General features: G+C 37.7%; 1 protein-coding gene across 1 annotated transcript in view; it reads right to left on the reverse strand.

The window, feature by feature from the left end:
- The window catches only part of HOMER1 (homer scaffold protein 1), an 86,927-nt gene that overhangs the window by 19,281 nt on the left and 41,521 nt on the right, over positions 1–26,125 (reverse strand). The window contains exon 6 of the mRNA XM_083884444.1: positions 4,179–4,335. Coding sequence (XP_083740570.1) covers positions 4,179–4,335 — 157 coding nt within the window. The remainder of the gene's footprint in view (positions 1–4,178; positions 4,336–26,125) is intronic.

Consider the following 26,125-nt stretch of genomic DNA (forward strand, 5'->3'; position numbering starts at 1 on the left):
TCAAAAAGCTATGCAAGGTGTGTAGGAGCGCTCACCAGCCCCATTTAAGGAAAAATTTTTGTCGTTTCTGAGCAGATTATAGAAGGCTGAGAGCTCCAAGTTAAGCTCGTGACTGGGCATCATATTTTCCTAGAATTATCTCTTTGTATTGGAGAGGGAAAAATCCATACACCCATTCAGCAAACTTCTGAAAAACAAAATGTCTGGCAAAATATCAAATACAGTGTTTCTGAATTAAGCTTAGAATGTATCAGGAGAAAGCACAAAACTTTAATTTATTGAGAATGTTTCACTCAGCCACACTGAATCTGTATTCTGTTTTATCTCAGCTCTAGGCATTATTAAGGCAGAGAACAAATGGAAGAAGGAAGATAAAGGCTGCAGCAAAATAAAACAAATGTAGATAAACACAAAAAACTGAACTGATAGATGAGTAAATCTTATACTAAGAGATGGCAAAAAAATAAGTGAAATTATTTTTAAAATGCCATCAAAATCAAAGAAAGAGAAGCAACCCTAGACAGTTTCCTTAAGAATGGGATACTTATTCCTCATGCTTTTGTCTCTACAAGAATTAATAGGAAAAGAAAGATTACTATCTTAGACTGAAATTGTCAATGGGTAATCATTGGAGGATTTTTGCCCATTCTAGCTAACTGCAAAGAAGCAGCTGTTCATCCATGACCACCAAACCCCACACCCCCCCAAATACACCTACTAACTGGAATTTAGATTGTGACTGGACTAGATAAGCTAAAGGGTGTGCTATTGTTCAGTCATCCCAGGTCTGGGGAGGAGAATGGATCCACAAGTAATAATGGAAGAGAGAGACTGGAATGCTGAAGTCTCAAACATCCAGAGGGCAATCTGCCGATGTGCCAAGTACACACCCAAGTGCAGAGGGCTGCCTGGGCAGTATTAGGGACATTCACATCTGCCTGAAGGGGCTCATCTCTGCTGATGGGCCATAATGGGCCATATTGAACTAAATTGCACTGGCATAGTAGGCAGCTGTAGCGACTTAAACAACCAAAGATTCCTGGAGTTCCCCAACTCACAGTGAACATATATATTATATACACATGTTTATAGACATTGACTATTCAGTGTCCTTTCACTCTAATCTGCCCCCAGGGATTTATTAACAAGAACATGAGTTACCCTTCTTGCCTTCTCAGGCAGGACATAATTTAGACTTGATATATAATATATACATAATCTCAGGTGAGATTAATTCCAGTTTGGGAAACATTTTTTGGATCAACTACAGCTACATGCTTACACTGAACAGATAAACTGCACAGAAAGACAGCACAAGACAGGGAATGAACACTTGCTGCCATATGTACTGTAACCAACTGTCTCCAGATCTGCCATTTCAACAGCATATTTTTGATCTGTGTAAGAAAGAAGCATCTGACTTGCAGTTTCTTTTTGAAGTGAGGCACTAATTAAATCTGAAAGACCAGCCTCCAGCATGCAGTTTAGAAGAGTTTTTATATTGCAGTGCACTGTATGGTAACCGACTGAAATTGATTTTTTTTAAACACTATATGAGTATTTTTTGCCTAGAGAATTCAATTTCATTGAATGTAGCCAAGTCTACATTTTTCTAAAAGAAATTCCAACAGAGGGCAGTATTCCCAATGAACTATATTGTAATTTGCTGGCATTCCCAGAGACAGTTAGGCACAGAGTGTTCCTATATTCTTCATGAGATATCAACAAGTCCTGAGGTCACAGGCTACAGAATCATCTAATAAAGGCATGTAAACAATCAAAAGAGCATAGGGTAGATAATACCCTGCTATGGATATTGTGTTTCCTCAGAAACACAAATAACTGCAGGAAATTTGCTGAGAAAAAGTTATGAAAAATCATCAGCTATTAATGAATGTAGCCTCAAAGACTCAATTACTACTGTTAAAAGTAGCAGCATATAAAGGCAAAATGAAATGCTAAAATCTTTCATATTCATTAATTTTATCTTCATTCATTTTATTTTCCAATAACAGATTTTAAATAAGTTTTGACCAAGAGTGGGAGTAACATTAAAAAAAATAAAGGTATCTTTGCTTGTCTTGTCTGGTTGAGTCTCCCAAGGCAAACACAGCTGTTGTTGTTGTGCATTATTTTTCTTTCTCAGTTCTTAAAAGGATTTTATTGTCTCAGCTTTGCAACACAAGCTGTACCTTTTTTTAGGAAGAATGCTACCCTATTATGTCCACATTTTAGCAATGAGTTCTTCATTGCAAAGCCTATCTAGTGTTCAAATTCACCTGAACATTTGCACTGTAGTAACTTTAACACAAGGCTGTAATTTAAATAATTTTATCAACAGTGGCTGTTATCATCTATTCACAAACCTGGAGCACAGGCTACAACTCCCACTTTTCCAAATGAGAAGCTTAAATGAGATGACAGGCGAAGTGGCAGTCTCCCTCTATACAAACAGACATGACAAGCTTCTGCTTGACTGGAACATTTCTGAAGCAAAGTTTAGTCAGCAGCTGCCAATTCCTTGAACTGAAAGCACTTTGCAAGAAGCACCAGTCTTAATTACACTTTATGTGCTTTGTCCAGTCAGCTATGTCATGCACAGTTACAGTCGGTTGGAAGTTGTTGCTTTTTCTATCAAATCCTTTGCCTGGGACTTCAGGAGTGTTGTCTGCAAGTCAGTATAGGTGTAGGGCATCCCCAACAACTTGCCATTTCCCTAGGTTTCTTAAACTGCAGGGTATTCTTGTTTCTCTTCCTCGCAGGTTAGGTGTAGCCCATTGGATTTCTCACACCTCAGATGAATACTGGATTATTCTTGGGACTACCTAAATAGCCTCCAGTTAGACAAGTCCAGCACAGGTCTGAAAGACAGATTTTGCAGGATTTGGCTAGCTGTAATTGCCATATCATATTTCCTACAGGTGAATATAGCATGTAAAACCATGTCTGCAATATTAACCCTTCTTTTGAAACATATCCATGAAACCTGTTTTCATTGCAGTGGTTTAGTTTGGGGGTTTTTTTTCATTTTTTTTCTTAAATAAGTATCTCAGAATCATAGAGTGGCCTGAGTTGGAATGGACCTTAAAGATTATCTTCTTCCAACCTCCCAGGGCAGGGACATCTTCCACTAGATCAGGTTGTTCAAAGCCCTATCCAGCCTGGCCTTGAACACTTCCAGGGATGGGGCATCCACAACTCCTCAGGGCAATCTGTTCCTGTGCCTCACCACCCTCACAGTAAAGAATTTCTTCCTAATGTCTAATCTAAATCTACCACCTTTCAGTTGGAAGTTATTCCCCTTGTCCTGTCACTACATGCCCTTTTAAATAGTACCACTCCAGTGTTAAGTACACCTCCTTGATTTTTTCTAAGCTAACCTTTATTAACAAAAGCAATAAAGCTTCATCAAAGACATCTTTCCTTCACACGTTACTTGTGCCTTCACTTTGCAGAGAAATGTGCCCTAAACTATGACAAATTCGTATGGATAAAGGTTGATAGACTATACAATATAGAGTTACATGTGAAGAGAGAAGCAAAATTAGATATTGAATACCTGTTTTCATAACTAAGACTTCAACCTGGCATGTTATATTCCTTCCTCAAACATTGTCCTTTCTTCCTCCACTGTGAATTAACTTCTGATTTGTCAAATAACCTCTGCAAAATTTGCCATGAAGGCAACAGGACCCAGTCCCTTCTGTGCAGATATCTACTTGCATATAGTGGTTTTCAGTTGTGTTTGTGTTGTTCAGAGTCCTCTGTGTGCAAGGAGGACAGTAAGCTGTTCATCTTTGTTATATGAGGGCATTGCAATAAGGTTTCCTGAACTTACAGATTTGATGTCAAGTTTCTTAGGGCTTAAATCCAGAAGGGACTGGACTTCAGTGCTACGGGGAATGTAATGAAATAGATGTGATGGCATCAAATAAAAGTTAAAGCTGCCAAACATGTCATAAGGTTTGATAACTTCTTGCAACAATAACCTTTGCAGAAAAAGAAGTCCTACAAAGCAAATAATTTCCAACTGCAGGAAATGTTTTTAAGGAAATAGTCAATTTCTGTCTCAAAGATTAAACTGAAGCTGCAACAGTAAACTTGTTTTACTTGAAAATGAGTGAATACAGTCACTAGCACTTCCATCTCAAGGATCCTGGCCATTTGCCTTGACTTACCCGCTTATGAAGACGTTCTGCTTCCTCCTGATATGCAGCAAGTTGCTGTTTCCATTGTTTCACATTGGCAGTGGACTCCAGCAGGGCTGCTGTGAGCTTAGCATTATTACCCTTGAGCGTGGCCAGTTCTGCCTCCCAGTGCTTGCTGATTGTCGAACTGCACAGACAGAATGAGAATAGTCACAACTCCCAAATCTCTTCCTTTATGCTTTTTAATTTTTTTTAACATCCAGCAAAAGAGAATTACACAAAAAATTATAAAACTAACAATAACCAAATACAGTATCTATTTGGTATATAACTAATATACCAAACAGAATAACCAAATGAGAATCCAAATGGTCAAATCATCAAAACTATAAATTAAGAAAATACAGGTAATACCATTATTAGAAAACAACATCTACCTTCCCAGTTCAAGAGGGTATATTTACAATAAAAAAGGTTAAATATAATGAAATCCACATCAGCTTCCCAAAAGCAACAGCACATAATTCACAAACATGTATAGGATTAGTCACTCTTAATAAATGCACATTGAATGGAAGTGCTTTTATAATCCACTACTTTATTAAATGTGTTGTAGGAAAATATTTGTCATTGACTTGATTAAAGAGAGCTAATTGAGTGCTTTGGAAGTGCAGCTTTGTTGTCTTAATGTAAGTCTTCCATTCCTGAAATACACTTTCTTTATTAAATACCATATTTAATTTGTTCTTGCAAATTCAAAGAGCCTGAATTTCATAATACTGTTAATATGTTTTTCCTCACTAATATCAGCAAATAGAATAGAGATCAAGTAGGATTGATATACTACCCCTTTACTTCAAAGTGGAAGCTGATGCTTAGGTTTACTGAAGTGGCCTATGGAGGAAAATTCCTGCTTACAATTTAGTTGTTCTCTTAGCAAACAGAGGGCTTTAATTTTCACAGGTAATTAGTTTGCCATCATTTGCAGACCATACCCTTACACTCAGTATGCAGGGGTAAATATCTCAGACACATTAGGTGAATGTGCATTATATGCAAATAGCTCATTAATGTGTACTTGTATAATGCTAACAGCATGTGAGGTGCTCACCTACATGGACAGTACATACCAAAAATAATTAATTTTGTTTAATTATCTCACTATTAAAGGCATCAATGAAAACCAAAAATCTGTAACTTTGACCAAAACTACATTGTAAGAATTATTCTAATTATACATTTAAATATATCTGTTAATAATACTGAATTATAATTCATTACTATTTTGAATGTAAGTTTATAAATTTATTTGAACTTTGTACACACATATAATGAAATATTCTGCCATCATTTTGTTTACTTGGTTTCTTTCTTCCACTTTCTGCATATGCAAAGTCCATCCCATCAAAGCATATTTCAAAAACATTATGACTCCTATAAATGCTCCTTAGGTGTTCAAAATTAACCACACACCAGGGAACATTCATTATCTATTCAGTCCACATGTACTGTGTCACTAAAATATTGTATCTGATTCTTCCATGGTCCAGCATTTCCTTCAAAATTGTACTTTGTCCCCTTGAACAGGAATACAATTTCCTCCAGAAGTGGAATATGCTCTAGCATTTAATGATACAACTAATAACAAGTTCACCACTTTAGGTCTTAAAAGACTAAATTAAAATAGTGATGATCCTACTTCCTCAGGGAACACAGACTCACATAATCAAGAAGATAAGCATGAATTTCTGTAACTATGTCCACTCTTTTGTTCCTCTAATCAGATTTAAGTTTTACTTACAGTAGCCCAAAAGATCAACAAATTGTATTAAAAGAATGCTCAAAATATCTAGTTCTTTAGTATATTCCTACTTCCTTCCTGATGTTCTGATCCAACAAATATCCAGTCCAGTAGGTTCATACAAATGAGTTCCATTCAGCAGTCCTGCAGGACTGTTGGCAACTACCAGCTACTAGCAAATGGTTTATATGTGACACTGATACTCTTACAAAGTGTGCCTTACTACTCATCTTTGCCCTCAGAAGATACATGCACACAAACTGATGTAACACAGCTGTATCTGAGACACGCAAAGGCTGAGAACTGTTTGATCATTCATTATCCTAAAGAAGTGAAAGGATTTTTTTTTTTAGTTTTAATCTAATAAGACCTATATCTACAATGATACTCTTCTAATCCATGAAGAACCCAGTAGTCAGATTCTCAGGTAGTGATGGGCAATAATGTGAAGGTGATTTGTGGTGTGTATCACTTTCATCTTTGCGTGATGCCTCTACTACAGTGCGTCCCAAGAAAAGAGCCAGGAGCTTGTAAGTTATTCCTTGTATAATGGAATGTCAATATGAAATATGAAGCATGTATTTTCTATTACTGCTATGGTTACCCTAGTCCAAAAGCTGTAAGGCTTCTTTGGAGCTGGTTATTTTTCAATTGGTTATTCTCAATAGGAATGCATCAGTATTATTTCTCAACCATACTCTTTTACCTTAAGAGCTCTACATAGGGAGCAGGAACGTTCCTGTTGTAATACAGGTGTGACTTGTTTGTAGCATATACTGGGGCTTTTTTCTACAAATAATTGTTACTGCATCTTCTACGGATTCTACCACAGCACCATAAAATGGAAACATATTGCTTAAATTAGTCTAGTTTTGTATTTGGTAATATACAATAACTTCCTAACTCTTTAGACTTACCCTGTTTCTTTTTAATGGGTATCACACTGGGAAACACAGTCCCAAACGTGCGGATTTGTTTTTTGTTTCATAAAATCATAATTTGATTAAGATAGCCCATAAACATTCCTGGCTGTTCTGACTTTCTTTCCTCAAATACTTTTTTGATATTAAAAAAGCAAACAAACAAACAAACAAACAAAAAAAATGAAGAAGATAATGAAATTAAGTTCTGTGGATTAGTTTGTTTAAAATTGGATTTATATTAATTACTTTAGAACCAGATAAAAGTACACTTACAGCAGGCTGTTCTTAGGTTAGACTGAGAGTATCTGCATTGAAGCCTGTATCTGTAGGGCTACATTGGCTCAAATTTACCAACACTTCCTGAGCAAACACTGGGAAATATATGATTTAGACACAATGAAATTGTCCCTTGGAGGAAGGGAATACACAGATCAAGAAGATGATGGACACATGGAAGGTGTAAAAGGTTCCCAGAAACAGCTCAAGCATGTAGCCATAATTTTGATGGTGGAACAGGTGCACTACAGTCCCTTGGGAAAGGTAAAGGAGAGCTGCACAAACTCTTTCTCTCTGAAACCTTTTACTTAATTCCTGTCTGAAAGGCTTGCTGCTAAAAGGAATTGATTTTGCCCTCACTGCATTAGATTCTGTCATAGAAAATACATACACAGCCCTGACAGGTTGTCTTAACAATTGTAAATATCTAAACCTAATCTGAATCATCCCTCATGTGTTCTGTGTACTCTACAAAACACTTGAAATATGTGCACTTACTCAGTGATCACACTGATCCAAACAGTAATTTCTACCAGAGCACTTTCCAGCCCTGCACTGTGGTAAAAAGCCGTATATAGACACTGAGGGACACACAGTCACACACACTTGAAGTCCTGTGGTGCAAGAATTCAACCTGCATACACGTTTTCTTTTCTTCTGAAAGCCATCCATCCCTTTGCTGGCAGTGTCACAATTTTAACAGTTATTTCTTGAAACCTGTCAGAATTAACATCACTGACTGCCTGACAGGCCCAAAGTTTCAAGGCAATCCTTCAAAAAAAGAAACATTCTTAACACTCTGGCTTGTTGCCTGTTTTTCCAGCATGAAAAGCTACAAAGAAATTTTAAAAATACCCTAAATAGAGAATAAAGCCTGGTCATTTCCCTTGTGAAACTTCAGAACATCTGAAAACACAAGGACAAGCTGATTTGCATACATCACATTGGTGCAAAATAGAAGAGAGAGAAATCTTCTAAAGAATAATAGCAAATTATGAGTTTTATTTGCTCAACTACCATGCAAATACAAAAAGAAAAGAAGAAAAAAAGGGGGGAGGAAAAAAAAAAGGAAGAAAAAAAAGCTTTCATAGCAGAGGTTTGGGTCTGACAATGACAACTCTTCATGGGATTTCAAGCACCCTTTAGTGAGCAAAAGGTCAAGACTGTCCTGAATCTCCTGTCCTTGGTTTTGGCCACGGTATCTGGCATATGTGTAACATCAGATGTGTCCACAGTCAGAACACCACATGGTGCCCCACTGTCAAGGCAAAGGATTCAAAATTAGATATTTAACATCTGTGACATCCAGTAATTCAAACACTTTCACAAAACACTCCTAGAAAAACTGCTGGCTGGTACCATTCAACCTAACTGTGATACCCTCTGAAAATTGAAGTAGGAGTCAGTGATCTCCCTTCTATACATTTAGGTATTCTGACCAATTAACATCAGGCCAATCTCCTTTCTCACTGGGGATTAGTTACAAGCCCAGTAAGTCACTGGGGAATAGCTTTGGTATCTGTCCATCTGTGACCTGAATAGTGTGCCAGAGGCTATAAATGCATGATTATCTTTCTCTGCAAAGTAGGTCACTTAAGGAAAATTAATCCGAAAAGCTCCAGTCACCACATTTAGCCAGTTGGAGAAGGCTTGTGAAGGGAAGGGGGGATAAGCACACATTGATGAGTTCCATTCAGAATGAAGTTATTTTGAGAAATGCTTTCATGAAACAAAGAAACAAAAGCATTTCAAATTATGTTTCTGCTTTTTGAGTCATTATTGCTTATTCACTGTTTGCTTAGTTGAATGCAGTACCAACACTGTGAAACATGGTTTAAGGTTTAATTCAGATTTATAGCAACAAAATGTGCAAAGAATTCCATTTTATTAATATTTAGGGGGTTTAATACTGTATCCATTCCATAAATTCAATCAGTTTAAAGTTTATTTTATAGCATAGTCATGGTTTCAAGGAACTATTGTTATTTAAGAGCAGGTAAATAATTTTTTTCAAGTGTCACTGCGATCTGCTCTGCAGGTGTGTGGTGAGCAATCCTGTCTTGGGACAGCAGATGTGAAGAGGAATTAAGAATGAAGTACTTGCAACATAAAATGTGGATTCTGGTATAATAACTAAATCCTAAAGACTTGACAAATGTGAACAGAGCAGAGTCCTGGCAGCAGCTGCCCAGATCATAAATAGTGGCATGCGTTGGAAGCAGCCCAAGAGTCTGGTGGAGTGAGCATTATCGAGCAGAGGGAGGGGTATGTCAACCAGCTGGTAACAATGAATTAGCTGTGCTGGCAGCAAGGAGTGACCCCTTCTGACAGCCAGGCTGGTAAGCCTTACAGCGCAGCTCTTCATGCTCAACAAAGCACAGGGGCATTGTGAACCATTTGGTTCTGTTGCAGCAGCATCCAAGAGATGCAGTGAATACAAAGCATCACTTCTTCTCCTTGGAAGGGTAAGGCAAGTGTTTGGGGTTATGTCAAATTCCCTGGTGCATTTAGAAAGGAATCCTGCAAAAGGTCCTTATGAAATCCCCTATATCAAGTAAGCTTCAGTTAATCCTGAAGGCTGGAAGGGCAAGATCTCTGTACAGGCTATGCTTGCTATTGCCCACACTGAAATGAGCTGACTGCCTGATTTGATGGAGATGATGACTGCTGGTAGAGCAAGGGATTGCAGCATCCCTCAAGGTATTCCTAAAATCTCACGAGAAACCTGCTCTCATTCATGTTGAAAAGGAGACTATTCAGCTTATGTCCTGATGTAAAAGAATTTTTAAACAAGGAAATTGGGAATTACACCCCTTTTTGCAGATTTCAAAAAGCATCTTCTGTGGCCATCCATTAAATATCTAAAACAACTTTGTGATGGAAAGGATTTAAACTTGATAGGTTTTGGGAATTTGTGCTCTTGCCGGCCCAAAGCACCATAAGCCCTCAGTAATGATATGGAAATCTCTCCCTGTCTTGAATATTCAAAGCAATAGGGAACAGAAGGAAGTTTTATCTACTATTACATTATGGAGGAGGAGGAGTTCTATAATGAGCCAAAGTTGATGAAAGAGTCTTGGAGTGGACCAGGTTCTACCTCACCGCTCCAGGAGGAGCCAAGAAAGAAAGGGTGTGAGTTGGTCTGCCATTTTTGCCTTCCTACAGAGCTGTCTGCTTGTAGGGGGGACATAGTTACCCAGGTAAATAATTAAAGAGCAGCAAAAGAGGGGAAGTACAGTAAGAACAACAGATTTTGTAAGAAGAAAACTTAAGACACAAAACAATTGCTTCTTCACAGCCACTGCTCATCGTCTTACACATAGTTATAACTCTACACATATAGTGAATAACTCTACACATACAAAAGAAGTCTTACTTGATAAACTCGAGTTTATTTTTTAAAAAGTAAATCTTCTCAAAATTATAATCCAGAGATAATTACCAGGAAATCGCTTTGAGTTAAATATTTTGAGTGCGGCCAATGAAAAACTAATTAATATTCAAAGAGATCCTTATCCTTAATTAGAGTATTCAAAAGAATTTTTAGCAAAGGAGGATAGGTCCCCCAGGGAGAGAAGGAGGAACATTTACAAAGCATGAAAGATCTGTTCTTCCCTTTGGGATAAGGAATATCTACATGATCTCAGTGGAGTTATATCAGCACAAAACCAGAGAAACATGGTTGTGAATCAGCTCGTAGCAAAAGAGATGAAGGAGGCCCTTGAAGCACATTATACTTTAGGTGAGGTGCCTAATATCAAAGCCACCCTGCTGGAAATCAAGAAAGGCAGCTGATGAAATGAGCAATCAGCAGGTGAAAGAATTATGTGTCAGGGAGTCCATCATTCTATACAAATATTGAAGGTTTGTCCCACTCCAGGACATGTTATTTTGTTTTGCACACACCTTTGTTCAACTTGGAGCTACAATAGGCTTGAACTCCCAATTTCTATGTCAATTGTAGTAGGCAAATGCAGAATCTTTTTCTGCAAATTTGGGCAGCTACAATACATGGAAATAGAAGAGATTTCTCCCTCTAGGTGTTTCACATATGAGCTTTCACTTTCATTTAGCCTATCAGCTTGGTCAACCTCTTGACTGGACTCTCAACCACCCAGAGTACCCATGCAGCCCATGGATAGGAGCAGACTTGCCTTTCCAGTTCTGTTACAGGCAGTACTACTCTTAGACAGCTTTTGTACTGGGGAAGAATCAATACCTTTGTGGAATTAATGAATGAAAATTACAAAAGAGGTTGAGTAATGATAACTCTTTCCACTACAGAGCAGACCACTATGCAGTGAAAATGGGTGGCCATACCCTATTTAGATTCACCACTTAAAGTCATGCTCTGTATGTTGTAATACAGCCTTTATTCATCACACCATAACACAGACTGCTTTCATTATGGGACTTATCATAGACTGGATATGAAACTCTTTTTAGGAATGGGGATTTTCACATAAATACCACATCCAGTAACCCAGTACCATATGCCTGCAAAAGGCAACAAAGCCAGAGTTAAAAATGGCTAAGTGTGTGTTCATGCTTATGGAAATGCTAAGAACTAGTAGAAGAGAGGAGCTCTTAAAACACTTCATGGGATGCAGGATGTTAACACAAATTTAATGCTTCAACAATGACCTCTAATCATGTGGGACTTAGGTCCCAGTCCTGACCCAAGCTAAAGAGAGGATCAAAGGGAGGACAAAAGGGAGGAACAAAGGGAGGACAAAACAGTGACATTACTAAGTTTCTTGTACTGCATGCTAATGCACTCTGGATGTGTTTACACGGTAACATTTAAACTCTTTCTAATTTAAATTATGCTGTTAAGCAGTTTTAAGCATGATTTTGTATACTGCATTTGTATATGCAGTATACAAAGCAAAACCCCTGTATTTAACCTGAATAAAGTCCCTGATCTCTCTGAAGAGGCTCAACTTCTAATTTTATACTTTTAAAAATACTTCATTTTTATTTTAGTAATTAAGTTTTATAAAGTAAACAGAATTTCTTATGTCTTTGTGAAGGCCACAGAGTACAAAAAAAGAACAGTAACTCTTCCTTATAAACTTTAAGCCCTTTGAAAGCACAAGCATGGCTAATTAATTTCTACTCTTTTTGTAGGAATCATTAAAACCTTATTGACCTAACAATTATCACATATTCTGAAAAAGTAAAAAAAGAAATTGCCTTTATTACCTTATTGAAATAGCATATTGGTATAGTTGGAAGTAGTTTCCTGTGAGATCTGTAGTATATAACTGATACCTAGTAAGTTTTTTTAGTGCACTGAACATCAGGCATAATTCTTGCTGTTGCTATGGTGCTGAATACTTCAGATATTCCGACAAAATGATGTTTTTAAAATCAACCCAAATTATTTAGGAACCTACATCCTATTTTCTGAAATGATGAGGTATTTGACTGCAAAGAAAGTAAAAATTGACTCTGGCATTTATGGCACTTAATCGCTTTAAGAAATCAATTAGATGATGTGGCTACCAGCAAGTCAAATACTAGGACACGGTAACCCTGACACTAAAATGATCTGAATTATGGACACCTTCATTGTGGAACTCATCTGTACACACAAGAATTTAAAGCAGTTTAACTGCAAATTCACACTCTGAATTAGTATGGATTAATTCCACTAGGCCCGTGGCTAGGCAAAGTCCCAAGTTTCTTTCAAAAATCCTAATAATAACAATTTGGATGTGCACTGAATCAATTTGCAGTCTATCAGAAATGTAACAGAACAGAGTATTCGACTTCTCTACACAGAACTTACTCAGGTTGTCTTTTATTGAGTGCTATTCAGATTTAAACAGTTTCACTGAATTGGGCTCTCAATTACACCTCAACTGAGTTTTGAAAAACTTCCCTAGAGTTGTTTTGTCACAAAAATGCTGTGGTAGTAAGGACATGGAACAACTTGTTTCACAGTGGCCACCTCCCCCACTTGATAAAACAGGTCCAAAAGCCCTGAGCTTCCAAAGGTTGTATGGAATGGGGAGTCTGCACTCTCTTCAAACTGCCCTGCTTGGTGACACCTGGCCAAGGAGACTCTGAGCACAGTTTGCCCATAATCAGGTTTAGCCCCCTTCCATCTTCACAGTCTTCTGAGGCCTTTTGGGATCTGTAACCCTTCCATTCCCATCTGAAACACTCCCAGGCATGCAGTGCTGGTCTGTGTCTTTGTGCATGGAGAATACCACTCAAGTGGGTGGCAATGAAGCCCTCTGATCATTACAGGGATTATGGACTGGAAAAAAAATGCCATAAAAAACACAGTAACTGTGTCCTACAGCCAGAAGGACACTGAATGGGAACAGGAAACAATACAGCCCACAGACCTCAGTGCCAAGGCACATTTTATTTAGCAGCCTAGATGTGGCTCAGAAGGCTTTGGCAGCTATAGGTTGATTCTGCAGGACTCAGCACAGATTTTCAGCTCTGCAGCAGCAGAGTGAAGACAGTAAGAGCTGCTCTCTGGGCAACTATAGCCACATGCAGAACAGTGAGCTGGCTAAATAGACTTCTCCCAACTCTGTAAGCCTGTCATAAACCTCACACAAGTTGTGGAGATCCTCAGCATAAGCCTCTGCCTGCATTTATAGGTGCTGTCACAGCTCTAGCTGGAATGTGCTGTGCTTCTGCTGAAGATGGAGCAGCTGTTACAAGTGGTTCAATGTGAAATATTTACAAATGCCTGTTTTAGTTCTTAGCTGAACCTTCTGTTATTGCTACAATAGGACAGCTCAGCCCATAAGACCCCCTAATGCTGATTCCCATCTTACTTTCATAGCAAAAACTGACTTCAGCAGAAGACTCAATACAGCTGCAGGGCCTCACAACTCCACTGCCAGCAATAGAAAAGCATTTTAATAAAATGACCTACAGAAATACTTCTATGTAATTTGCATACAGATTCTTATTTATGACTACTGGGCCTCCATCCAGATAGTACATTAGGTTATCCTATGATATCAAATAGTAACTACTAGTGCAATTAACTTTTGCATTACAATTGCCAGTTTGCTCATCCCAGTAAATACAAGGACATGCATTAATTGCACAGGTAGTGCCAGAGATGGACAGTCAGTTTACATGCTGACAACAAAATAAGCTTACTCCATTAAGGGAACTGAAGCTACATGGAAGCATTGAAAATTTAAGTTTCACTATCTCCTGTGGTAGCCATACAATTACTTAAGAGTCAATAGTCTATATATAAAGTTCAAACTGAACCATATATGGAACTCTCAGAAGTACTTTGAAGAACAAGCAGTAAGTCGCATGATATGATCACAGTAAAATATTTATTGACTGTATATGTTTGAACAAAACAAATCACAAGTGAGTTGTAACATGCTTATACTGCAAGTTGTTTTTTTTTCCATTCCAGTTCTTTAAGAGAATGGAAGTATTACATTTGCCTTGTTTAAACAAAATCTGAATCCAAGAAGAGAACATATTGTTTGCACTATGTTGATTCTAAAGCCAAATTTACTAAAATCAATTAAATTAAATTGATAGATCAAAAGATTCAATTTAATAAATGGGAAGTCTCTGATACTGATACTTTTCCCATTAACTACAGGTTGACATTCAGAGGAAGCAGTCCCTATGTAAGTTTGTCTCCGTAATTGTAAGAAATCCCATTTTGAAAGAAAAAAACTAACATGGTATATTTCTTAACTAACTGGTACTTAATAGTTCTTATTTATTCAGTCTAGACTAAGTGATTCGAGATTTCTTCATCTTCTTTTTGGAATAATGCAGGCGATTAGGCTCAAGAATTCAGCTGGAAGGTAAAATATAGTAATTTATTGATCCATTTGTTCCAATTTGACACTTAATTGATGTAGCAGTTTCAAAGAATATAAAGCTTGACTCCCTTCTTCTTTCCTTGTCCCATCTCACTTAACTCATCCCAACGCAACAGGAAAAGAACGAAGTTGCACATGAGTTTTGCTAGTTGTGAGTTCACAGACAGCAAAGGAGAGACTGAGCTTTCATCCTCTCATGAGGCTGTGCCCATGTGCCACATTTCAGCATGTTTGTTTTCTAGTATTGCAAGCTCTATTTCACTTTCCCTGATAGGGTCACTAGATGAGGGAAAGGGTAGGGCAAACACAATGAGGATGTTTAAAAGCCAGCTTCCTTCAGCCTCCCACTCTGCTGATCATAAGCCCAGCACAAATGATTCCTAAAGTGCCAAAGAATAATTAAACCAGAATACTAAAACCTCTGTAGAGTACAGAAGGAAGGTACTACACAATTGGTGTTGTCATGTTTTACAATGAGTTTTACATTTCAAAGTATTTCCTAAATAAAGGGAACAAGTAACTTGCAGTCATACACAGTAATCAGTTAGAACACACTCCACACACATAGGAAATTACTTTGGCTATTTTCTTAAAATCAGGCCAAATTAATCTGGATGTATTACCTACATGCATTTGGCTTCAGAAAACAAAACTGTACTTTTCTATCTATTTGCATTATAGTGAAGGGAAAAAAATCCTTTTATTTTTCTTCATTTTGCAAATTACTAGAGCTGAATAACTTAGCAGAATTCAGTCAATTCACTTTCAGGGTTTAGGTTTGGTTTGGGTTTTTTGTCTGAACCATGTTATTTGAACAAAATTACTTCTTAATTACCTGTGGGATTGCAGTCTCCCAGAAGAATGGTTTCCACTACTCTAACTTTAATTTAGAAACCAAACCCTCTGCATTTCATATCAGAAGGACAGAACATCATTACATCACAGAGCCATGGAATAATATCTGCAAAGACAACAACTGTACAATGAAAGCTGATCACGAGATATGGACCACTCATAATGCTTTATTATTGTGTACTTGAGAAAACAGAGTTCTGGACATTCCAGACATTTTATTTCAGCACATTCACACAGCTCTAGCTTCATTTGCCAAATGGCTTAAGAGCTGATTAAAAAACTCTCTTATATTCTAGTTCATTGCTGATTTGTGCCAACACAATTCATTACAGACAAAACTCAATGGCTGTTTGGTGTCAGTGTGAAATACTCTTAACCTCAAAATATAATACATTAAGTACACAATCTTGATGGACAAAATAGTTGTGTTTATGTGTGCCTGCTCCTAGCCTTCACCCATGTCTGCCAGAACAAGGCTCACACTATTATGTCCCACTTCAAGGGGTCTGCCTACTACAATGTGACAGAAAATTAATATGACACAATTACATTTAATCAAACTACTTGTTCAGGTACAGACTGAATGCTGTTTGCATATTTAGACACATCCTGAAATTGCTTAGAGGAAAGCAGCTTTGGGTGCTTTGATCAATGAGGTTTTTACTCCAGTCTTGGGGCTTACACTATCTGGACAGGAACCTTGAGCTGGACAGTAGGGAGAGTAATTGAAACAGTCCATTGGGGAGCCATAGCAGGGTGACTGCAACCCCAGGGAACATCACACTATGCTGCTTCCATAGAAAACAGAAAGCTGTATCTGGGAAGGAGGGTTTAGTGGATGAGACCTATCTTCAGCAGGTTTAAATGTTCAAAAGCTAAGAGAGGTTAAGTATCCCCATATGGCACTTCATCCAGCCAGCCTTAGGTGCCCGTCTAGGAGGAAAGGCATCAGGCACTATGGAAGCCCCTCAGGTGATTTTTTTTTCCTTCATTGTCACATGTCAAATTTGCTGGTTCTCCATCAGAGAATTCAGGCCACAACACCCTCCAAGGGAATTACTACCTTAACCTTTCACTAAAAAAGGGGAAAATCTTTAGCAATCTTGATTAATTTGATGAAACCAAGACACTTATAAAGTATCATACAAGTAAAACAACATGGATCTTTTGCCTTGGACTTCAAACTAAGCTTTTAACTTCATGTAAAAATTAAGAGCTTCTGGTCCTTGGTCCATTGGTCTTGCAGGGACACAAAATGACTCCTCAAAGAATATATACGTCTTTTTTACATACATACATATACACACACACATACACACACACAAAGTTTTACGAATTCCAGAAAAATTCTAGAAAAATAACTTAGATGAAAGCTATTTTTTGTATAAGTGAATAATTTAAACAAGAAATATTCCATCTTAAAAATACACTACGTTAGTACTCTTTTAATGTAGAGAGTTTTCTAAACTGTTTTTCTCTTCTTTGATGAACTCTAGCTTTTATATATGCATTCTTTCATGAAGTGGGCAGAGGTAATCCATTTGACTGAATCCTATAAATAAATATCTAAAACCAGCAAGTGGCTTCATTAACATGATCTGTTCACACCACACAGACAACTGTACGTTGGCTCTGAACTGGTGATGTCAAAAGGCACAACAAAGCTAGCTCTAAGACACATGTGCCTGTGAATGAAAAATATTCCAGGGACAGAATTGTTCTTTGTTGCAACTCTATCCCATCCTGCCCATTCTGTGTAATTGCTGGAGGAGCCTGTACCAGCTCAAGGTACAGTTGTCAATTCTGCAGATTTACTCTGGCATCAGAAGTGTAGCAAAGGAACAGGAGCTGCATTCACATCTCCTGAATTCACACACCATTTCTGCCTTCTCTTAACTCAAGCAGAATTTGGTATGGCAGCACTTCTACCTCGTATCTTCCACAAGAATAAATTCATAGCTTAAGCAACTCTTGCCAGCTCTCATTGCTTTTGACTTTCATGCTAATCGTCTAGCATTGAGGTCTCTAATTGACTAAAATTAGCTCATTTGAAGTCCATATGGGCTTCATAAACACCATCTAAGCACTTTATAAATGGCAAAGCTCATGGATAAAAGAATGTATGCCGTGTGTTTCAGGGGAATCCACAGTCAACACTTCACCAAGACTCAAAGTGGAAATGTTTTTTGACTGAAGATGTTTGGCATCTTGTAACTCTGGTCAGATGTAATGTAAATTGCCCTATCATATATCTAATACTATTCTCATAAATGACATCACAAATGAAATGAAAGATTGACTCTTGAGCTTAAAATACTTGCAGAAGATGGTGCTAGCCATCCCCTTTCTGTTTTCAGAATGTATCTCTTGTCCAAGGAAAGAGGGCAGATAGGAAGAGAGTAATACAGCAAATTCTGAAAGGAATATAAAAATCCATAGACTAAACTGGTCACTTCATCTTTAACAAGAGATGTTCAAGGATGAAGTTCCATTTATTTATTTTCTGCTTGGAAGCTTGAGAAAAATGAGTTCTACACCGTTTCAAGAATAGGAATTAATTAGTCTTTCTTTATCATTGCCATTATAGTTGTTTATCATCAGGCCTACTGGATGGCAGTGAAACTATAATCACACAGTATACATAGAAGTTCAGAAGCAGATGTCTATCTATATGTGCAGCCTCTTATATGAGGTGTGCACGTATCCCATGATCCACCACTACACCTCAAAGAACTCAGGAGGCAGAGTAACTTGTTGGTATCAGTAAAAAAGATCTATACTGATATATCCATCCAATGAAGCTTCACTTTTGCTAAAAAGTGTACTCAGCTACAGGCTTTTTTTCTCATCCTCTCCCTCTTTTGAAAAATACTTTCTTCAAGTTTTCTACTCAGTTTGGCTCCACGGCCTAAAAAGTGTGACATACACTCTTTCTCTTGAAATAAATCAGACAGATAAGGAATAGCAACACAGGGAAGTTTCAGAACAACATAGGAGCAGGCAAAACAGACACAACACCTGGTGCAGGGTAGAGGGGCCAAGTGACTTGAAAATGTAAAGACCCTAGAGTTGAAAAGAGCCTCTAACTGAAAGATTCAAGCTTGTTTGATTTGTTTTATCATAGAATCACAGAATGGTTTGGGTTGGAAGAGACCTCAATGGTCACCTAGCTCCAACCTGCCTGCCATAGGCAGGGTCATCTTCCACTAGACCAGGTTGCTCAGAGCCCCATCCAACCTGTCCACAAATGCTTTCAGGGATGGGGCATCTATGACTTCTCAGGCAGGCTGTTCCAGTGCCTCACCACCCTCACTGTAAAACATCTGGGTGAAGATATTCAAATACTCGATCACCTGAACAGCTGGAGATGTTTCCTCATTAAAAACATACTCTTCATAAATATTCAAGAAAGTATGGCTTGGGGGTGCAGGTTTATATAGACTTAAAAGGAGAAAGCTTTAAAGCTGTATTTTGAAACTACGTTGTTGCTAGGAGTTGGAACATATTTTAATATCAAAAACTGACAAAAAGCCAAATTTCCTCTTGCTGAAGTTTTTTTAAAGACGTTTGGAGCTCGTGGACTTTGAACTCAAAGCTCTTTAGCAACACTTGAATTTCCTTCACAAAGGCATATGACAGAGGCATTCTCCCATGACTACTGACTGTAAATTGCACAAGTGTATCTGATTTTACTAAAAAAAAAGTTAACATGACATGAACATTGGGATGAGTATAATACACAAGAATCAAAATAAGATAGTGATAGAGATTGTTATGCACAAATCTTCAATTCTCTTTAGTTTCTTTTCTCTAAAATTGTATAACCTTTTCAATAAATTCTACGTGGATGGGATTATCTACCCTGAAACCCAAGACCAGATTATTCTTGCGTTTCACAGAAACACATCATAATGAGAGAGTCAATTTAGAGACAGGAAACAGTAAATGAATAAGTCTGAAAACATTTCTTTAGCATTTGCATTCCCATGTAGATGGTTGCATAAGCGTTGTATTTTGTGCTGGCAAAGGTAAGGGGACTAAGTCTTGCATTTGAAATGAAGTAGCTACACACCAGCTGCTAGGAGTCCTTTTCTAACATACACTTCTGAGTACACTGTTGAGCCATAAGATGGGGCACTAAAGGGGTCTCTTTGGCAAGGCAAATATGTGTGTGCAGACGGGTGCAAACTGTGATACTCTTACCTGCAGAACATACTGCCATAAGAAAGTCTCATTACAAATAGTCCAAATTTCAGGTTCTAAAGAAAGTCCCCAGCTTTCTCATCAAGAATTAATCCTAGGCGGAATTTACAGGCATGGGTAGTTCATGTTATATTGCTCTTGAAATACTTTCATGTATCTCCTTTCCTAGCCAATGAGGAGGAAACTGTGATGTTTGAGTGATCAGACTGGGTGAAAAATGTGTTTGTCCTGCAAAACATCCCCTCCCCCTTTCTTTTTTAAAAAGGCTTCTCTTTTCAAGGTCAAGACTTCTGCAAAACCCACTGAGACTTGGGAAGATCAACAGCTATGTTCTTGTTTTGGCTTTTTCTTCCCTGGCAACTTCAGGTATTATTGGCTTTCTGGTTTTGTTTCTTTAATGGGAGGCTGAAAAATGGTTAAGTATGCAGTCAAGTTTTGAATGCAAAGAAAGTATGACATTTATAGTTTCAGAGTGCTAAGTCTTTCCGCAGATGAGTTTAAAATGAAAAGCAATTCTATGAAGTTACTATTTCCTCTCAAAGTTTTTTGTTTGCTTTCTTGGAGAATAGTGTGTTGATACACAATAGTGTGTCGAGACAGCATTTCTTTTGGTGTATCTGTTCCCTTTGATACTAACAACAATTTTCAGTCTTGGAAAAAAATTTTAAAAGACAACTCAAAGAGATCTCTAATATATTATCAACTTTGGTCTACTTCATGGTGCCTCAGGACAGTTCAGTTTGCAGTTTATAATATCATAAAATCACAGAATGCTAAGAGTTGGATCATCCAGTCCCAACCCCCCATACCATTTGCAAGGATACCTCCCATTAGACCAGGTTGCTTAAGGCCTTGTCCAACCTGGCTTTGAACACTGACAGGGGTGGGACATCAACCTCCCTGGGCAGCCTGGGCTCCAGACTCCCCTCACCAGACGCAAAGGAAATAATTTTTTCTTAATGTCTAATCTGATTTTGCGCCTTTCAATTTGTACCCACTACTCCTTGTCCTATCACTACAGTTCCTGATGAACAGTCCCTCTCTGGCTTCCTTGCAGGCTCTTTCAGATACTGGAAGGCTACACCATGAGGTCCCCCACACAACCTTCTCTTCCCTAGGTTCAACAGCCAGAACTTTCTCAGTCTGTCTTCATAAAGAAGGTGCTCCAGTTCCCTTAATCCTAATCCTTACACCTAATCCCTTCTTACTGGTTTAAAGGTTTTCTATAATGACACTATAAACAATATCAAAAACATTGATGGGAGGAGTAGTAAAGAAGACATGAGGTATCAACTGGCTACATAACATCTTCTGAAACTACAGTTTTAATAATGCTTTTTGAAAAGAGGATGGCATGCTTAAATTTACAACTCAAAAGCCATCAGATTTTAAATAACATATGTACAAATCATACCATGTACAAACTCCACAGACATTGCTCACAAATTTAAACAAGTATTCACTCTGGTATTAAAACGCACAATAGAAAAAGCTTGTTATTCAAGTAAATTACTTGGAAAATCTAGAATAAAGAGAGTAGCTCCTCCACTATTGCCTCAAAATGACAAAAACAGGTGACTTCATGCTTAAGAGTAGATTCCTAAAATGAATTAATGTAGTTCCAAAATTGTATGCTTGAGGATATTAACAAAAGTAATGATTATTAAATAATGGGTGCAACAAAAAAATCTAACCCAAGCCACTTGTCCTACTGAATCAGATTTAGTGTTAAGTATCATGTATCCCAATTCACAAAGCCAAAGTTTACAGTTGCTGAAGTAATAACAGTCTTTAATGCTGTCTGTCCTTTGAATAGGTTGGACCCAATGGATTTACTTTTAAAATAGAATTTCATTCCTTAAGTAAGATCATTTTCTTTTGGTTTTACCTGTTTAGGTTTTTTTCTCTTATGTATGTGATTAAAGGGAGGAAATTCACATAGTAAAAGCAGTATGGTTTTGGCTGGTTTTGTTGCTTTGGGGTTTTTTTAATGTATAAATTGCATAAGGATATTATATTCCTCCTCTAAGAATGTACTTGACAGGTATGTTTCAAGAACGCTTTCTTGTCCCTGAGGATGGTATTTATATCATCTGATTTCAGACACCCAGCTCATATAATTTACATCATTCTCTTGGAGTTCTCACTAAATAAACCTCAGGAAGTAAGCAATTCACGTATCCTAAATAAGAACATGTCTAGGTGCACAAGGGAGATGTTGAAATGACTCTCTTAAGCGTTAGATTATTTTTAGTATTTTGCTTTCACCTATTTCCCCAGCTATTAAAATTAGCTCTGTTAGTTCCAGAGTTTCTTAATTTTGAAGAGTTAAGCAACACATACAACATGGACATTCTTCCTCTCCTTCCAGAACTAGAGATATCTTCAGAAAATGGTTTATTATGTATTTCAAAGATATCTTAAAGAATCATCAGAAATTGCCAAGATCAGGGAAGTCAGACATAAAAAGAATAATTATACAAACACAATGTGAGACCTTCCTTTCAAATTACTAATTCCCTAGCAGCAACTTTTATTTTGAAGGAGACCCTACTTGAGCTAGATTCCAGCAGCTTAGGCAAAAACACAGGAGTTTGGGAAGCAGCAGGAATTGGGTCAGGGAAGGAGGGGGAGCACCAGGCCCATGCCAGTGGAGCACAAGAGGCTGGAAGAACGGTACAGCTGGCCTCACAACATCAAAAAATGTTGGTTGAGGGCAAGTCAGATCTAGGTCTAAGTTTCTATATTAACCAGTTCTTTGCTTACACTGACAGCTGGAAAATATCACCTCTGAATTTATTCTCTGACTGTGACACAGGAAATAATAATCTTGTTCAACAGAGCAATTGAATTTTGCAGAATTCCTCTTGTGTGCCCTAAAATGTCACACTGCACTATAGTACTGTGCAATGTGAAGTTGCTGCGGTTTATGTTACATAGAAACCTTTCAAAAATGCCTGATCTTACCCTTTTCCATTCCAGAAAGCTATCAAAACCCAAGTGGATAAAGTTTAGAGCAGCTTGATCTCATCTCATAGCTGTTCTTTGAGCAGGAGCTTTGATTAGAGAGACTGTGAGCTTCCTCACAACAATAAATTATCCTCTGACCAGGTTAAATAACATTCAAACCCAAGAATTTTTAAAAAAGCAATATGCACCCCAGGACTACCTGATAAGGAAGCGTAACTCCATAATAAACATCTAAATACTAGGATTTGAGTTTAAATTTCAATTATAAAACACCTCAATAATTATTAACTCAAGGATTTTCCTTAAAACCAACAGTTCTGCCTGATTCACAAAATATATATCTGTACTATAACACAACTACAATATTTAAGCTTGTAGAAGTGAGTAGTTTTAATACACACAGTGAAAAAATCTACTGAAGAGATTTCTATATACAACTTTTAATGAAAACTCAGAGAAAGAGCATAACCTAGCAGCAAGACTTTTTGGTTTTTCTTTGTTGTACAGCATTGGATTTACATGCAGCATTATTAAATGATAATCTATCTAGACAACAACATATCTAAGATATAAGCATCATTTGAATTAAATCCATTTTCACTAAGGCAATGAGTCCAAATTCCCTAATAAAAACTTGAATACAAAAATAGGAGTTTTAACTAACAAGCAACAAACACACACATTATAATATATTGTCTGATCAAAACATTATGCAATAGAAATTCCAAGGTTATGTATTACAAAATAAAATGAGGTAACAGGTACAAGTCACGGTTGACAGGAAATTGAAGACTTTCAAAGATTGTCCCAGAAGAATCCACTTATATTTTCCTTCTGAAAATGTGTTTTATCAGCTTCTTAAGGTGTCAAAAATGGAATAAAGCTTGTTATAAGCAAATGTGTTCCCTTCAAGAGTGAAAGAGCAAGTTCGACAGTTATCAAAAAGCAGCACTTGCGAAGTTCACCAGATACACTATTCAGTCTTAGAATGTAATTCAAATATTAAAACTGAATAGTTTTAATCCTCATGGTGCATAGTAGGCAATTCCTGGTCATGTGAAAACTTTAAAAGTCAGTCAGTAGTCAGAATTTTTTAGCAATTTTTTTTCTCTCCAAACTCTACTTTACAATCAACAGCTTTCAGTTGGAGAAAAAGACAAGAAAAACACAACTTGAAGAATGTGGAAAATATTTTTAAACAGGAAATAAATCTGAGGAAACTAGATTTTACTTAGGAACAGAAATATGAACATAGAGCAAAAATATGTATATTTTTTAGTCTTCATTTAAATGTTAGATTTGATTACCTAGATTTTGCTAGAAAAAAGTCTTCTCGGACTAGCTGTTGTTCAGAAAAGAATTGATCCATGTTGCAGACAAGACTTTTAAAAATTTTAATGCCATTCCTTAGCCTACATTTTACTTCACTTGTTCTGGCAACACATACCCATGACAGCAGTGCTCAGTCTATAGTATGTTATAGGGTGTGGGAGTTCACAGTAATATTACTTAATAGTTCACTATTAATCATCATACATAGCTTTAAAAAGGCAAGATATTTAATTACAGGAATTTATCTTCAGTGCAAGACTTGTAACTGTTTAGTACACCTATCTCTCAAGCAGTTGATCTGAGTTACACTGCTTGTGAAGAGCTTTAGGACTTTCCAGATGAGAATAAAATTGAAGCAACTAGACTTCAGCACTGCAATGCTCAAGGAATATTAATGGAATTTTAGACATATTCTGGAGAGTGTTAATTTCACTTCTTACAACTATTTACTGAAATAACAAGACATTTGAGTTCAAGTACAACTCTGGTGACTCGAGTAATGCTGATTTTTGAGGTCAGAAAATAATTATTAATACAAAAGTAGTCTACACTTATGCTGCCGAAATAAATAAACTCAGCTACTTATACTAAGACCTAAGGGCCAGAAGAAAACATATCTGGCCAGCAAAGACATGTTATAACAAAACTAACTGAGCATCTTCCAGGTGTGCATATTAAAAATGACAAGCAGTCATTTTTAATGACAGTAGGATATAAACTAAAGCACGACCTTCACACCTGTAATTTCTGATCTTTTCCACTCCTGTCAGATTTCCAGTTCATACAAGGACACAAAACCCCTTATGTGAATCACTGTTTTGACACCAGCCCCCTTCAAACCTGTACTCCTCCCTCTCTGCTGCCAGAGGCACCTGGCTCTGCTGTGCTTGAGGACCCTCTTGGCACCCACAGCTCTCACCTGTGCAGCCACTGCTGCCACACAGAGCTCCTGCTCACCTCATCCTGCACACCAAGCTACAACATTTGCCTCAAGACTGCCAGGGCTCCTTCTGTGCCACCCCACGCCTGCCCCCGTGTGCTCCAACACACACTGGGGACCACTCCTTTTCATTCTTCACACAATAAATATCTACTGTTAATGCCAGAGCAGAATGGAACTTTCCCATTTATTGAATGAATGAATGAACTTGCTATGGTAGTGTTATTTCAGTGCAGTATAAACTGGTCTGAGTGACTCTCATGTGCCCCACAGCTAAACTCAATGCAGGGAAATCCACAGTGCCTTCTCTTCTGAAAAGCACCTAGAGATTGATCAGCAGTTTCAGGACTAAAGGCAAATAAGTGAAAAGAAATGCCACAAACAAGACGACACTCAAATGCCCTTGCAGCAGCATTACCCTCCTCACCCAGAAGTGCTGACTAAACTCTACTTTTGCTGAAATGTAGGATGCAGAAGGAAAAGGCTCAGGACCAGCAGAAGTTACCAGGGTGCACAAGGAAAGGGCTCAGTTCAGCAACTCTTCTCCATCACACGTGGAGTGTTACATACACACCACCTCACCAGAAAGGCAGGGAACAAGGGGAAGCACAATTCTTTTCTGTACTCCTGCCACATGAGAAGTTCCAGGTAGTCTCCACTAATTGGGACATAAGGTTTTAGGGTTTTTTTCTGTGTAAATCAGGGCAAGCAAACTGCCTGCAGAGAGCATCCTTTTAGACAGCACGAGCAGCTAGGCATGTCTACCTAGTTGCCAATTTATTATTATGAAAACCCTCTACAAAAACTTGCCCATTTAACCAGGATTAACACAGTCCTGGAGG

The sequence above is a fragment of the Zosterops lateralis genome, assembly GCF_965231275.1.
Source record: "Zosterops lateralis genome assembly, chromosome: Z".
In the NCBI taxonomy this organism is placed as follows: domain Eukaryota; kingdom Metazoa; phylum Chordata; class Aves; order Passeriformes; family Zosteropidae; genus Zosterops; species Zosterops lateralis.